Source organism: Phycodurus eques, chromosome 15 (genome assembly GCF_024500275.1).
Source record: "Phycodurus eques isolate BA_2022a chromosome 15, UOR_Pequ_1.1, whole genome shotgun sequence".
Classification (NCBI taxonomy): Eukaryota; Metazoa; Chordata; class Actinopteri; order Syngnathiformes; family Syngnathidae; genus Phycodurus; species Phycodurus eques.
In genome coordinates this window covers 1,254,888-1,269,655 of record NC_084539.1, presented here as the reverse complement: position 1 = coordinate 1,269,655, position 14,768 = coordinate 1,254,888, and the positions used below count along the sequence as shown (strand labels likewise).

General features: G+C 42.7%; 1 protein-coding gene across 2 annotated transcripts in view; it reads left to right on the top strand.

The window, feature by feature from the left end:
• Nucleotides 1–3,532: 3,532 nt before the first annotated feature.
• Nucleotides 3,533–14,768, top strand: part of prrc1 (proline-rich coiled-coil 1) — a 29,818-nt gene continuing 18,582 nt past the window's right edge. Inside the window, exons 1-6 of one of the 2 annotated variants that reach the window (XM_061699345.1) lie at nucleotides 3,533–3,622; nucleotides 9,060–9,165; nucleotides 10,795–11,133; nucleotides 11,427–11,572; nucleotides 12,643–12,745; nucleotides 12,886–13,049. In XM_061699345.1, the coding sequence (XP_061555329.1) occupies nucleotides 9,069–9,165; nucleotides 10,795–11,133; nucleotides 11,427–11,572; nucleotides 12,643–12,745; nucleotides 12,886–13,049 (849 nt within the window). In that variant the 5' untranslated portion in view covers nucleotides 3,533–3,622; nucleotides 9,060–9,068. Of the gene's footprint in view, nucleotides 3,623–9,026; nucleotides 9,166–10,794; nucleotides 11,134–11,426; nucleotides 11,573–12,642; nucleotides 12,746–12,885; nucleotides 13,050–14,768 lie in introns of both variants that reach the window. The other variant, XM_061699344.1, reaches the window with a different exon arrangement.

Sequence of the window (14,768 nt, the reverse complement as noted above, 5' to 3'; positions counted from 1 at the left end):
TCAGTCAGACTCCCCCGGGGCAGCTGTGGTTACACGAGTAGCTTACCACCACCAGCTGTCACTGAGGAGTGAATGAGTAATGTGGGAAATTGTAAAGTGTCTTTGAGCGCCGAGAAAAGTGCCGTATGTGTAATGCATCATTATTATTGTCCAGTTCAGTCGTGTCGCTCGGTTTACATCACCTTTTCTTTTAACAACATTCAATAAACGTTTGGGAACTGAGGACACCAATTGTTGAAGCTTCGTAGGTGGAATTCTTTCCCATTCTTGCTTCATGTACAGCTGCAGCCGTTCAACAGTCCGGGGTCTCCGTTGTCGTATTTAACGCTTCATAATGCGCCACATATTTTCAATGGGAGACAGGTCGGGACTGCAGGCAGGCCAGTCTAGTACCCGCCCTCTTTTACTACGAAGCCACGCTGTTGTAACACATGCAGAATGTGGTTTGCGTTGTCTTTCTGAAATAAGCACGGGCGTCCATGAAAAAGACGTTGCTTGGATGGCAGCATATGTTTCTCCAAAACCTGTAAGTACCTTTCAGCATTAATGGTGCCTTCACACATATGTAAGTTACCCATGCCATTGGCACTAACAGAGCCCCATACCATCACAAATGCTTGCTTTTGACCTTTGCGTCCGTAACATTCCGAATGTTTTTTTCCTCTTTGGCCCAGAGGACACGACGTCCACAATTTCCAAAAACAATTTGAAATGTGGACTCGTCGGACCACAGAACACTTTTCCACTTTGCATCAGTCCATCTTAGATGAGCTCGGGCCCCGAGAAGCCGGCGGCGTTTCTGGGTGTTGTTGATAAATGGCTTTTGCTTTGCATAGTAGATTTTCAAGTTGCACTTACGGATGTAGCGCCAAACTGTATTTACTGACATTGGTTTTCTGAAGTGTTCCTGAGCCCATGTGGTGATATCCTTTACATATTGATGTCGGCTCCAGCTCACCCGTGACCCTATAGTGAGGATAAGCAGCCGGGAAAATTGACGGGTGAATAATGGGCCTTTTGAGACTTCCCCATTTCACTACTGACCTTCATAACGCTGGCGAACAATTTGAAAAAAAAGATTCTGTTGAGTTCGATTTTTATGCTGATTAAAACTAAAATTGGCATGCTGATTCCAAAATTGCAGTCAGCTTTTTTTTTTTTTTTTTCAAGCTTACCCTCCAGATAAGCAAATTAAAGCAAATTCCACTGATTAGCTGTAGTAAGACTTGCCAGTTGATTACGATTGGACACATCTACAGCTCCGTGGCAACTTGTTTGTGCACGCACAATTGAGACGGTGCGGTGAGAGGTGTGTACAGCTCCCAATAGGTCAGTACTAAATATCTGCATACAGAAAGCTAGCATAGTAGGAATTAAGAGGATTTGTGCTGGCTTTTCTCTTAACCGTGTAACCATGGGCATACCGTTGTAAGTTCTATTTAGTTTTATGCTGTTTTTTTTTTTTTTTTTTTTTTTAGTTTTCATAGCTTGTAACTACTCCATCTTAGTGTTTTATTTACAGAGATACATTTTCCGTATTTCTAAAGAAAACGGTGATCCTGTAGTTCAATACCTGGAGTGACAGAGAAAGATTTCGATCAGTTTTGGATTCCGCACCCAAAAATTAGTTAAAAACAGCTGTCAGACCAACAAAAACTGTGTTCCCCAGTGTAATCATTGTATTTAGTACAGTAGATCTTAATTCATATTGTGGCACTCCCACACTCATAAATTGTCTGCAAGCAGACAGTGTACATGCAAATGGGAAAATAGGTGACAGGCTTAAATTGGCAAATGTTTGCGTTTAATGAGCACATGGCATCAACACGATTCTGAACTGAAAATAGGCCATGTACGCGAAACGTATCGATCCAATGAGTAGATAAGTCACAGGAGTTGAAGAGACCAGAAAAAAAAAACAATTCCTGCCGCTTCTGCTGCTAAGAAGTCACGGTGCTTTTATTCTTGTTACAATGCTCAAAATGCCGTGGCGGCCATTTTGGGAAGGTCGTCGTTACCGTAAAGACAACGGCGCGCTACTCGTGTTTACATTAGACGAATAAACACAACAGCTTTCATGCATTGCAGTATTTGTCTGGCGCTGTCTGCCCAAACGTGGATATTTCAGCCCACTTATAACTTTAGAAAACACCTTGCAGTAAATTGCAAATGTTTTGTTGTTTATTTAGTTGTTTTATTGTTTGTGCTATTTACTCAGTACTTGAGTAATAATTTCACTGTGTACTTTTTACTCTTACTCAAGTAATTTTTTTGGAGGACTACTTTTTACTTTTACTCGAGTCACATTATTGTCACGTAACAGTCGTCTTACTTGAGTACAATATTTGGCTACTCTACCTACCTCCTGTATTGCTACTCTTTTGTTTAAGCAACATTTTTGCTCATCAGATCAGCCAGTGTCGTATTTGTTTGTTGCACAGTTTTTTGTTTTTTTTTAATTGTATTTTATTTTCGAGTTGAGGTGCTGCGTGTCGTGGCCCTGGTTGCGGTCCCAGCGGAACCCCCAAGCACACGTAACATCGGCGACAAGAGCTGATCCGCTTTAATTAGTTTACGGAAGTTAATGTTAAATGTATTAAGCGATGGAGCGATGTTGGGGATGACGTCACGACGCAGAATAAACTAACTTCAAATTCAGAAATGGCCAATAAAAACAGAAAAATAAATGAATTTATGAAAGTTTTTTTTTTTTTTTTTAAATCACTGCCATTGACGGATATGCACGTTAACATGGAGGACTGGCAGTGAGTGAGTTAATACCAACTGACGTTTCACGATGGCAGAATGTCCATGATGAGCTTGACGGCATCCAACTTCACACGATATGATGAAAATGCTGGAGCTTAGCCCAGCCATCTTCGGGCGAGAAGCCCGGGTACACCCAGAACTGGTCGCCAGCCAATCGCAGGGCACATATAAACAAACACACTCACATTCACACCTGCGGGCAATTTAGAGTCTTCAATTAACCTACCGTGCATATTTTGAGGATGTGGGAGAAAACCCACACAGGCGGGGCCCGGGATTTGAACCCCGGTCCTCAGAACTGTGAGCCAGATGTGCTAACCACTTGGCCCGCCGTGCCACCATATAAGTAATAATGCTCTTTAAAAATAACGGTCTTCTTTTGTTTCTCACACCAGTATTACATAAACACTATCCGACCAACCATCACATGACTAAATTTAAACAGGGACCTTAATATAAATTGCTGTTTTTGTGGAAACCACCCAGAAACAGTTCACTACTTCTTCTGCATCTGCTGACACTCTCTGACTTTTTGGAAATATATACAGTATTTTATAACAACAGGGGGAAAAAAATGAGAAAACTAACACCCCCCCCCCCGAGGAACCCAAGGTTAGGTTTTAAGGTGCCTTCATCACAATCACTGAGTCGTCCTGAAAATGTAGCAGAATAATGAAACTCTTGAGGTCTTATAATAAGTTGCCAAACATTTGCAAGTTGTTGTTTTCTCATTGGATGGAGGCGCCAAGATTTTGTCACGTCGCATCCGCAGCGAGTGAGCAGACGTGGCAACGCCTGACGTCATCAATGTGCATCTGCGCTTCGTGGGCTAGCGAGCTGACCCTGCTAGCAGGTGAGTCCTGACAACTAAGGGAGTTTAGGTCGTGTTATCGGTTTGTGTGCACTTAATATCTGACGATTGCGGTTCCCCTTAACCGTACGAACATATTACGAAGTGGATGTTCCTTCGGCTTTGTCATGAATAGCCCAATTGTCCACTTGTACTATACAGCTGAGCCGAACAGTAGTGATTCTATTGGAATGGCTAGTAAAGTATGTTCATATACAAGCTTTAAGTGTAAAGTAATTCAAAACCGTTGTGTTAAGTGCGGTCAAACCAGCCGCCCTGATTGTCTTCATACTAGGCATTACGGTAATAAACCGCCTTCAAAATAAAAGCCTGCCAATAATAGGCCGACGGGGACGTCAATGCTTCGGATTTCAAATAATTATGTTAAATAAGATCTCTGTTACAACGCAACCAGTCCATTTCTGAGAGAAAGTAAACTGTGCCAGAATTGCAACCATCAATGTTAATTTGAATCTTGAGATGCATTTTAAAAAACTGTTTATTTGATATCTGCATACATGACTGCAAGTATATCTTTTTTTCCAAAAATTATAAAAAAAAAAAAAAAGAATCCCAGACCAGACCAATCCAGATCTGTGGGACATTAGACCAACGAGGACTCCACTAAAAGAGGTTTGCTAAAGATCTGCTATTGTATTTCAAAATAAAAGCCCACTGAAATCTGTATATTTTGCTGTCATTAACCCTGATTTAAAAACATCTGTAAAAAAACAAAACAATCAAATCTATTCAGTATCGCAATTCAGTCTTCATGCCTGGTGCAGGTCTACAATTTTGTTTCCGGTGTCCTTTGACAGCTCTTTGGTCTCGGCCGTAGTAGAGTTTGGAGTGAGACTGTTTGAGGTTGTGGACCGGTGTCTTTTATACTGATTACGAGTTCAAACAGGTGCCATTAATACAGGTAACGAGTGGAGGACAGAGGAGCCTCTTAAAGAAGAAGTTACAGGTCTGTGAGCGCCACTTCTTTGTCGGTGGCCAAATACTTATTTTCCACCATAATTTTCTAATAAATTCTTTAAAAATCAGACAATGTGATTTTCTGGATTTCCCCCCCCCCCTCTCATTTTGTCTCTCACAGGTGAGGTATACCGATGATGAAAACTACAGGCCTCTCTCATATTTTTAAGTGGGAGAACTTCCACAATTGGTGGCTGACTTTTTTTTGTGCCAAACCGTACTTGCAGTGATGTATGCAGATATCAAATAGACTTTATTTTTTTTTAATGCATTTCAAGATTCTGATTAATCTTGCTGGTTGCATTCCTGGTTGCATTATAACAGAGATCTTATTTAATACAATTATTTTCAATCCGAAGCATTGACCTCCATGCAGGCCTATTAGTGGGAGGCTTTTATTTTGAAGGTGGCTTTCGCTGCTAGTTGGGGACTTATTACCGTAATACCTAGTATGAACAAAATTAAGGCATCTTTACGAGTGGAGGCTGGCTTGACCGCAGTGTTGTGTTACACTAACAAATCTTTGGGGGGAAAAAAAAAAATCAGACATTGCGTGTACTGTATGATGTCTCTTTACAGACGTACACTATATTGCCAAAGTATTTCATCTGCTTTTGACTCACTAATAATCTGTAGTGACATCCCCTTCTTAATCAATATTGTTTAATATGACATCGGTCCGGCCGGCACTGTGCTGTGCTTTACGGAGGCATGGCTTTGTGAACGCCTCCCTGATGGCGCCGTAATGCTTCCGGGCTTCCAACTGACCACATCACGGAGTTATCGGGGAAAACAAAAGGTGGCGGGATATGCTTCCATATCAACAAAATATGGTGTACTGACATCACGGAGCTCCGCACACACTGCAGCCCGGATTTGGAGTCGCTGTTTTTGAACTGTAAGCCATTCTACTCTCCTTGTGAGGTCGCATCTTTCATTCTTGCCGGTGTTTACATTCCTCCTCAAGCTAACACGAACGCCGCACGCTAACGCTCGCTGAACAAGTCAACAAAATGGGGGGAAAAAACACCCAGACTCACCCCTCATTATTCTCGGGGACTTTAACAAAGCTAAACTCAACCACAAACTCCCTAAATACAAGCAGAACATCGACTGTCCTACCAGGAAAAATAAAATTTTAGACCACTGCTAGACTACGCTAAATAATGCATACCGTGCCATACCTCGTGCACCCCTGGGCTCGTCTGATCACTGCTTAATTCACTTAAGACCAACATACACGCAAGAACTTAAATGTGCGAAGCCTACGCTGAAAATGGTGAAAAAGTGGACCAATGAAGCAAAGAGAGAATTTTAAAACGGTTTAGACTGCACAGACTGGAGGGTCTGGCAGCCAGGATGAATATACGGACACTGTCACAACTTATATCAGTTTCTGTGAAGAGGTGTGTGGACCAACAAACTCATTTTGCACCTTCAATAACAACAAGGCGTGGTTCACTGCCAAACTTGAGAAATTTCACCAGGCTAAAGAGGACGCATGTCGAAGCGGGGATAGGGCCCTGTATGAACGCGCTAAAGAAATTAACGTTGCAAAGAGAAATTATGCAGTAAAGTTATAAAAACCGTTTACCGCTAACGACTCTAATTCAGTCTGGCATGCATTACAATCGCTAACGAATTACAAGCGACCAACTCCCCAAGCTGAGAACAATAAAAGACTAGCCGACGACTTGAACACCTTCTACTGCAGATTTGAAAAGGACACTTTCACACCCCACCCCACACCCACGCAGCCGCACCACCGACCACCATCACACCTCTGACTTCTGCATTGACCATCCACGAACAGGATGTGAAACGCATCTTCAAACAACAAAACATCAAAAAAGGGGCAGGCCCAGCCCTTGTCTCCCCATCCTGCTTCAAAGTCTACGCGGACCAGCTTGCTCCAGTCTTCACACAGACCTTCAATAGATCTCTGGAACTGTGTGAAGTACCATCCTGTTTCAAACGCTCCACCATCATCCCAGTCCCCAAAAAACCTCCAATCTCAGGTCTGAATGACTACAGGTCTGTCGCTCTGACATCTGTGGTCATGAAGTCCTTTGAACGCCTCGTGCTGGACCACCTCAAGAGCGTCACAGGTCATCTGCTGGACCCCCTGCTATTTGCCCACCGAGCAAACAGGCCTGCGGATGACTCAGTCAACAGGGGACTCTTCTTCATCCTAGAACAACTCAACGACGCAGGGACCTACGCAAGGATCCTTCTTCGTGGAATTCAGCTCTGTGTTCAACACAATCATCTCCAAACTCCTCTCCTCCAAGCTTCTCCAGCTCAGCGTCTCACCTGCCATCTTCCAGTGGATTTACAGTTTCCTGACAGGCAGGACACAGCAGGTGAGGCGCACCACAAGCACCGGGGCGCCCCAAGGTGGTGTTCTCTCTCTGCTGCTCTTCTCTCTCTACACAAACGACAGCACCTCAACACACCCGGCTGTGAAACTCCTAAAGTTTGCAGACGACACAACAGTCATCGGCCTCATTGAAGACTGTGAGGAGTCTGCGTATCGACAGGAAGTGGAGCGGTTGGAGCTGTGGTGCAGCCGACACAACCTGGAGCTGAACACGCTCAAGACTGTACAGATGATCGTGGACTTCAGGAGGCGTCCTTCGTCACAGCTGCCCCTCACGCTGTCCAACTGCCCTGTGTCAACCGTCAAGACCTTCAGGTTCCTGGGAATTATAGTCTCTCAGGACCTGAAGTGGGAGATCAACTCTATCCTCAAAAAGGCCCAGCAGAGGATGTACTTCCTGCGGCTTCTGAGGAAGCACGGCCTGCCACATGAGCGGTTGAGGCAGTTCTACACAGCAGTCATCGAATCAGTCATGTGTTCTTCCATCACAGTCTGGTTTGCTGCTGCAACAAAAAAGGACAAACTCAGACTGCAACGGACAATAAAAACTGCTGAAAAGATTGTCGGTACCCCCCCTACCCACCCTTGAAGACTTGCACGCTACCAGAACTAAGACAAGAGCATGCAAAATCCTCTTGGAACCTCCACATCCTGGTCACCACCTCTTCCAGCTCCTTCCTTTAGGTAGGCGCTACCAAACAATGAAAACTAAAACAAGCAGACATTCCAACAGCTTCTTCCCTCTTGCCATTAACTTCTTAAACGGTTAACTTACACAATGTCCATTGCAACACGCTGCCAATTTTGTCTTGAGTTTGTTGTCACATCTCTGTCGGGCCAATTATACATTACTCGTTACTTCATTACTCGTTACTGTGTTTTTTATGTCTTTATGTCTCAAAAGTAGTCTGTCAATTGACTGTCTGTTGTCGTACTAGAGTGGCTCAAATTACCGGGGACAAATTCCTTGTGTGTTTTTGACATCCTTGGCAAATAAAGATGATTCTGAACTTGACCGGCCTGCACAGAGTCCTGACCTCAACCCGATAGAACACCGTAGAGACAAATTAGAGCAGAGACTGAGAGCCAGGCCTTCTCGTCCAACATCAGTGTGTGACCTCACGCTTCTGGAAGTATGGTCAAAGTTCCCATAAACACACTCGTGATTCGACAGAACGGCGGCATGTTTACGTCCAACCGTTTGTGCTACCGCTAGCTTGCTAGGCTCCATAACATTTTATTACCTGCTTGTGAGCCGTATCGAATTAACAGTACATGACCATACCGCAAGCAAGCCTTAAAAAAACGTAAGCACCGGTGACCACCAACACACGTTTTTCCCCATTTTGTTTTTATAATACAGTCGGCGCGATCCACTCTTGTTGTCGTTGCCACGGTAACGAGTGTATCCGGTATCGGAGTACAATATTTTATTGCAGGAGTCCATCCATCCATCCATTTTCTTTACAGCTTACCCTCACTAGGGTCGCGGGCGTGCTTGGAGCCTATCCCAGCAATCATCGGGCAAGAGGCGGGGTTCACCCTAAACTGGTTGCCAGCCAATAGCAGGGCACATACAAACAAACAACCATTCACACTCACATTCACACCTCCGGGCAATTTAGAGTTGTCAATTAACCTACCATGCATGTTTTTGAGATGTGGGAGGAAACCGGAGGGCCCGGAGAAAACCCACGCAGGCACGGGGAGAACATGCAAACTCCACACAGGCGGGGCCGGGGATTGAACCCAGGTCCTCTGAACTGTGAGGCAGTCGCACACCGTGCCGCTCTTGACAGTTTTTGTCGTCACTTTGTCCTGAAGTTTTATACATCTAAAAAGTGCCGTGGAGCCCCTTTACGAGATAAAATAGCTTGATTTATTACGCTAAACCGGAAGTAACGCAGGCGTCGCTTCGGGCTTATTCTTTTCTCCTCAACGAATTGTGTTTTTATTTGACTCAAATACGCTACACTGCAATAAAGCTAATTCTAAAGAATGGTCATACATGACAATATGTGAAACAACATGCATATATATTTATTACAGTTAGATTCTGCTCTCTTTACGTGGACTTTGAAGGCCGAGGAGATGATGGAAGAGAGTGGGATTGAGACTACACCTCCAACCAGCCCTACACCACCACCGAGTGCAGCTACTGCAGTCAGCCCTGTACCGATGAGCAAAGGTAGGACATCTGCACGGATTCTATTCCTGAGGATTTTTACCATTTTTCACAAATAAAATAGCTCTTCTTAGAATTGACTGTATTACATACAGTTATTGACAGAAATCGTGTCACATTGGACATATAGTGGGAGGACAAAGTTTGTGAACCCTTTCGAATTTCTGCAGAAATGGGTCATTAAATGTGAGTCTGATCTTCATCTAAATCACAAGAATAAACAAGTAGTCTGCTGAAACTGGTACCACTCACAGTTATGAGTTTGTATTTTTATTGAAAATAACGTAAACGTTCACAGGACAGGGAGGAAAAAAATAAGAGAACCTCTCGGCTTATTGAGAATCAGACTTGATCAGTCGAACAGAACAAGGTTTCTAGAGGGGGGAGAGAAACAAAGGACAAAAAAAAAAAAAGACAAAGCACTAATTGTGAACAGGATGAGAGAAGTAAATCATTACTTTATCGACAGCAATGAAACATTAAATATGAGTGTTGCATGGGGCTGTAGTGCTACACCCTGTGAGGGAAGGACAGGACAAGCTAGCACAGGACAAGGACAGGAGAAGAAGCATGCAGGACAAGGTCGTGACCCCAGCAGTACAACTGAAGTGTGGTGGCATTAATTATGTACATTATAAAAGTCTACAGGACGAGAGTATAAGTGAGTATTAGTGAGTATATGACAGAATTGTTAAGAAAATGCCTGCCTGATCAACACTAGTCATACATGATGAAACTTGTCTGGAATGCTAATCACCCACCAAACCTTCATGCCAATTGCAAAATATGTCTCATTTCAACATTTGTGTATGAACTGTCGTGTAAACAACAACACGTTTACATAAATAACATCATGGAACCTCTATGTGAAATTCACATTTTAAATAAGTGGTATTATTAGGATTTCCCTATAGTGCATACAGCATAAAAACGTTATTATACATTAAAAAATGGTGCAATTGGTTTATGTTATTTTACAACAATGCAACAGGCACCGCACCGTTTTGAAGGACGTTAGCCACTGGCCGCATGCGGTAAAAAAATTCCCGCGGATATTTTGAAGATATTTCAATTCAGCTAGTGTTGAGTACATGGCACAGGACATATCTAACTAAGTTGAGGTGAAGTTACAAATCTTCATTAAAAAAAAAAAATTACACCAGATTTAATCATCTGGAATTTTTACAGTTTTGTAAAGAAGACGAGTCCAAAATTCATCTTAACGGTTGTGCACATTTGATCTGCAAAAGGAGGGTCAACCAGGTATTAACTTACTTTTTCCTCCCTGTCCTGTGAATGTTTACGTTATTTCAACAGTATTGCTTTGGTGGTGCTAGTTTAAGCAAACTCCGTTTATTATTTTGATTCAGTTTAGTATATAATACCAATACAATTATTACAAAGCGAAACAAAACAGCACAGGATCGCATGCGGCACAATAATGTATTAGAGCAAGCCTACAGTTGCGATGGGTGGATTGTTGCAAGAGTTGTACAAGTTCCGACTGGCTGTGAGACCTTGAGGCCCATAATAATTATTTGTGAAATTTGCATGCCCAATATAAATATTGTGTCTAAAATGCATGTCCAGCTTTTGAAAAAGTATATTTCTGGATTAAAATGTGTGTTTCAGGTCCATCAAGCCACGCTGAAGGCAACAGCTCAGTGTCTATTTGTTCCCCCTCAGTCAGTGCTCCTCCCCATCCTGCTTTTAGCAGTCCCATGACGCCACATTCCATCTTTCCTCCTCCGTCTTCACTTGGCGCCCCTTTCAGCACCAATACCTCCGTCTCCGGCTCTCCCCTTGCCTCTTCTACTGGACCACCTCCCTTTTCTTCTGGTGCACCTCCTGTTGGGCCTCCTATTTCCAATTTTTCAATGAGTGCAGGATATGACATAACACGGGGTCATGCTGGTCGAACTCCACAGACACCGCTGATGCCAACTTTTTCGAGCCCACCCTCTGTTCCAGGTAACATTGGTGCAACAGCTTACTTCTTCTTTTTTAATTGTAAGTTTAATGCTTGAATCCAACTTACGTTAGCAGAACACATTAATCAAGTGCTTCAGGGAGTGCTTGCCCATTGGTGATTTGTTGGTTCTCTTAAAATCCACTGCTGAAAACCCCCAAATGAAACACTTAAATCAAATATGAGTTAATATGTATTAAGAATCAAAAGAAACAAAACCAGTCGCCCAGTGCGGATTCAATATTGTATTCTGTTGAAACAATGGATGGTGTCATGTCTTTCCCTTCATCTCCAGGTGTAGTGTCTAACCCTATGGTACAGCAGCCTGCCATGGCTGGGGGTTTCGATGCCAGATCCCCGATCACGTTCCCTGAGGAGCAGGAAGATCCCAGAGTACTTGCAGACAACAATGCTGGTGGAGGATTATGGGGCTTTTTCAAGGTAAATTGTTTTGGCTTATTTATTCAGCCCCTTAGTACCCTGGAAATTAGTGACAAACTGAAATTTCGGCCACCAAAATGTTTCGGCTGATAATGGTCCAAATTTGCCGTTTTGGTTTTGCCGCCAAAATAAAACAACTGAAATAAGATGTTGTTATGACACATACGTACATGTACACTACTTTGTAACGCAATCATATACTGTACAGTGGAAACCCGGGTTACAAACGACTCTGTTTACGAACATTTGTGCTGCCACGCACAAAAACCAAGGAAACCACATCATGTCAGGTATCATCAGGACGCTTCGTGTTATCTGCAGCCACGGATTGTACGTACGTCATTACACGATTCAACCAACCAGAGGCCGTAATACGGTCCCCCGTGGTGTAAACAAAACATCCTTGTTGCTAGGCTAATGCTGAGACTCCACTTTCGATATTTAAACAGAGATAGGTTCACCGAAACATAACCAATTACCCCAATATATGCATAAGTGTAAAGCATTTTTAATGCCTTTTCAGAAAATGTATAAAGTTCAAAACACGGCCGTGTTTCATTCCTCTTCCGTTCCGCTTCTCCGCACTAGGGTGGCGGGCCTGCTGGAGCCTATCCCAGCTATCTTCGGGCGAGAGGCGGGGTACACCCTGAACTGGTCGCCAGCCAATCACAGGGCACATATCAACAAACAACCATTTGCACTCACATTCACACCAATGGGCAATTTAGAGTTTTCAGTTAACCTACCATACATGTTTTTGGGATGTGGGAGGAAAGAGAAAACCCACGCAGGCACGGCGAGAACACGCAAACTCCACACAGGCGGGGCCGGGATTCGAACCCCGGTCCTCAGAACTGTGAGGCAGATGTGCTAACCAGTCGTTCACCGTGCCGTGTCAACTTGTGATATATATTTTGGAAATAAAAAAAAATGTCCCTGTGGGAAATAATGGTAATAAATCATCCCAGGTTCACACCCTCATAAAAATCCATTGTATTTTAAATGATGCTGAATGTTGCACATTCTTTGCCCTGCAAATGTGACAATAGTGTTCTTCGTTTTCCCTTTAGGGCGTTGCTGGGAACCCTGTTGTTAAAACAGTCCTGGATAAGACCAAACACTCCGTAGAGTCTATGATTACCACTCTAGATCCTGGCATGGCTCCATATATCAGTAAGCATCTATCGTCATCATTACGTAAAACTGATACGACGTTTAAGAATCTCAGCCTTGATTATGTGCGGATAAAGATGGATTTGAGATAATATGATAATGAAAACAATTACATGAAAGGATGTGTTCTTTTTCTGTAGAGTCCGGAGGGGACATTGACATTGTGGTGACATCAGATAAAGAGATGAACGTTGACGCGGTCCGAGATGCTTTTCAGGAGGTGTTTGGGATGGCCATGGTTACAGGGGAAATCGGTCCATCCAACATTGCCCCGCAGCCTGTGGGCTATGCAGCTGGGCTCAAGGTCTGGTCACTCAGTTTTTCAAAAACATTATTTTGTGTACAGCATGTGTATTTGTATACATACGTACAGTGGCATGAAAAAGTATTTGCCCCTTTAATGATTTCAGATTTTTTTTGTATTTTATTTATTAATTTTAGGTGGGGGGATTTATCACACTTAAATGTTTCGGCTCATCATGCCGATTTTAATCGAAAAAAAGTTATAAAGCCATTTCCAAGTCTTTCCAAATTCAGGAAACCACAGTCAAAGCCATTATCCACCAAAGGACAAAACTGCGAACAGGAGTGAAGCTTTCCAAGAGTGATTAGCCAAACAAAATTACCATAATTTCTCGTGTATAATGCACCTTTCTTTTCCCCAAAAAATTGTCAAACGTCAATCGTGCGCATTATACATAGGTATAGTGGAAAATGCAAAACACTTTCACATTTCATTTCATGCGCGAGATTTCGAGTTCCATATTGGGTGCTGTTTCTAATTTAAGTGCGAGTGACGTTTAAGTCACCTATCAGACGACACAAGAAAGTCACATGACCTCACACAACGTCTTCCCGGGCATAGGTATTCACACTAGATAAGCCAGCCCGGCTGATCGTCGTGCCTAAGTGGCCACCAATTCGGGAAGGTCGGCGTTACCTTGAAGGCAACGTTGACATTAGACGAACAAAAACTACAACTTTCATGTATTGTAGTATTTGTCTGGCGCTGTCTGCCCAAACATGGATATTTCAGCTCACTCATAGCTTGAGAAAACACCGTGCCGTAAATTGCAAATGTTTTTGTTTATTTTTATTGTTTTTAGTTTTTTGTGCTAATTACTCAGTGGTTGAGTCATTATTTCACTGTGTACTTTTTACTCGAGAATTTTTTTGGAGGACTAATTTTTATTTTTAGTTGAGTCACATTATTGTCAAGTAACAGTACTTTTACTTGAGTACAATATTTGGCTACTCTACCCACCTCTGGAGCGGACATCCTCTATTGCTACTCTTACGTGTAAGCAACATTTTTGCTCATCAGATCAGCCAGTGTCGTATTTATTGCAGTGGTCTTTTGTATTTTTGCATTGAGTTACATACTGTACTTAATATTTTCCTGGAGAATGCATTTGGGATTAGCCTTTGAAGTTGGTAATCGTGAAAAATGAAGTGAAACAGACAATGATTTTAGTCAATTCTTTTCCAGAATGAGAGTGCTGAGAGAGGGGGAAGCTATTCATGTGGCACAGCTTGAAGCAGACATCAGGTGCAGGTGGAGATGGGCGTGGCTCAAGTTGGAGGCCAGAACATAAAAGCAAAGAAATGAGGCAAATTTAATTTGAATCTTACATTTAAATTAAACAACATGGACAACCCCAATTCCAATGAAGTTGGGACGTTGTGTTAAACATAAATAAAAAGAGAATACAATGATTTGCAAATCATGTTCAACCTATATTTAATTGAATACACTACAAAGACAAGATATTTAATGTTCAAACTGATAAACTTTATTGTTTTTAGCAAATAATCATTAACTTAGAATTTTATGGCTGCAACACGTTCCCAAAAAGCTGGAACAGGGTCATGTTTACCACTGTGTGACATCACCTTTTCTTTTAACAACATTCAATAAACGTTTGGGAACTGAGGACACTAATTGTTGAAGCTTTGTAGGACTGGACTGCAGGCAGGCCAGTCTAGCACCCGCACTCTTTTACGACGAAGCCACGCTGTTGTA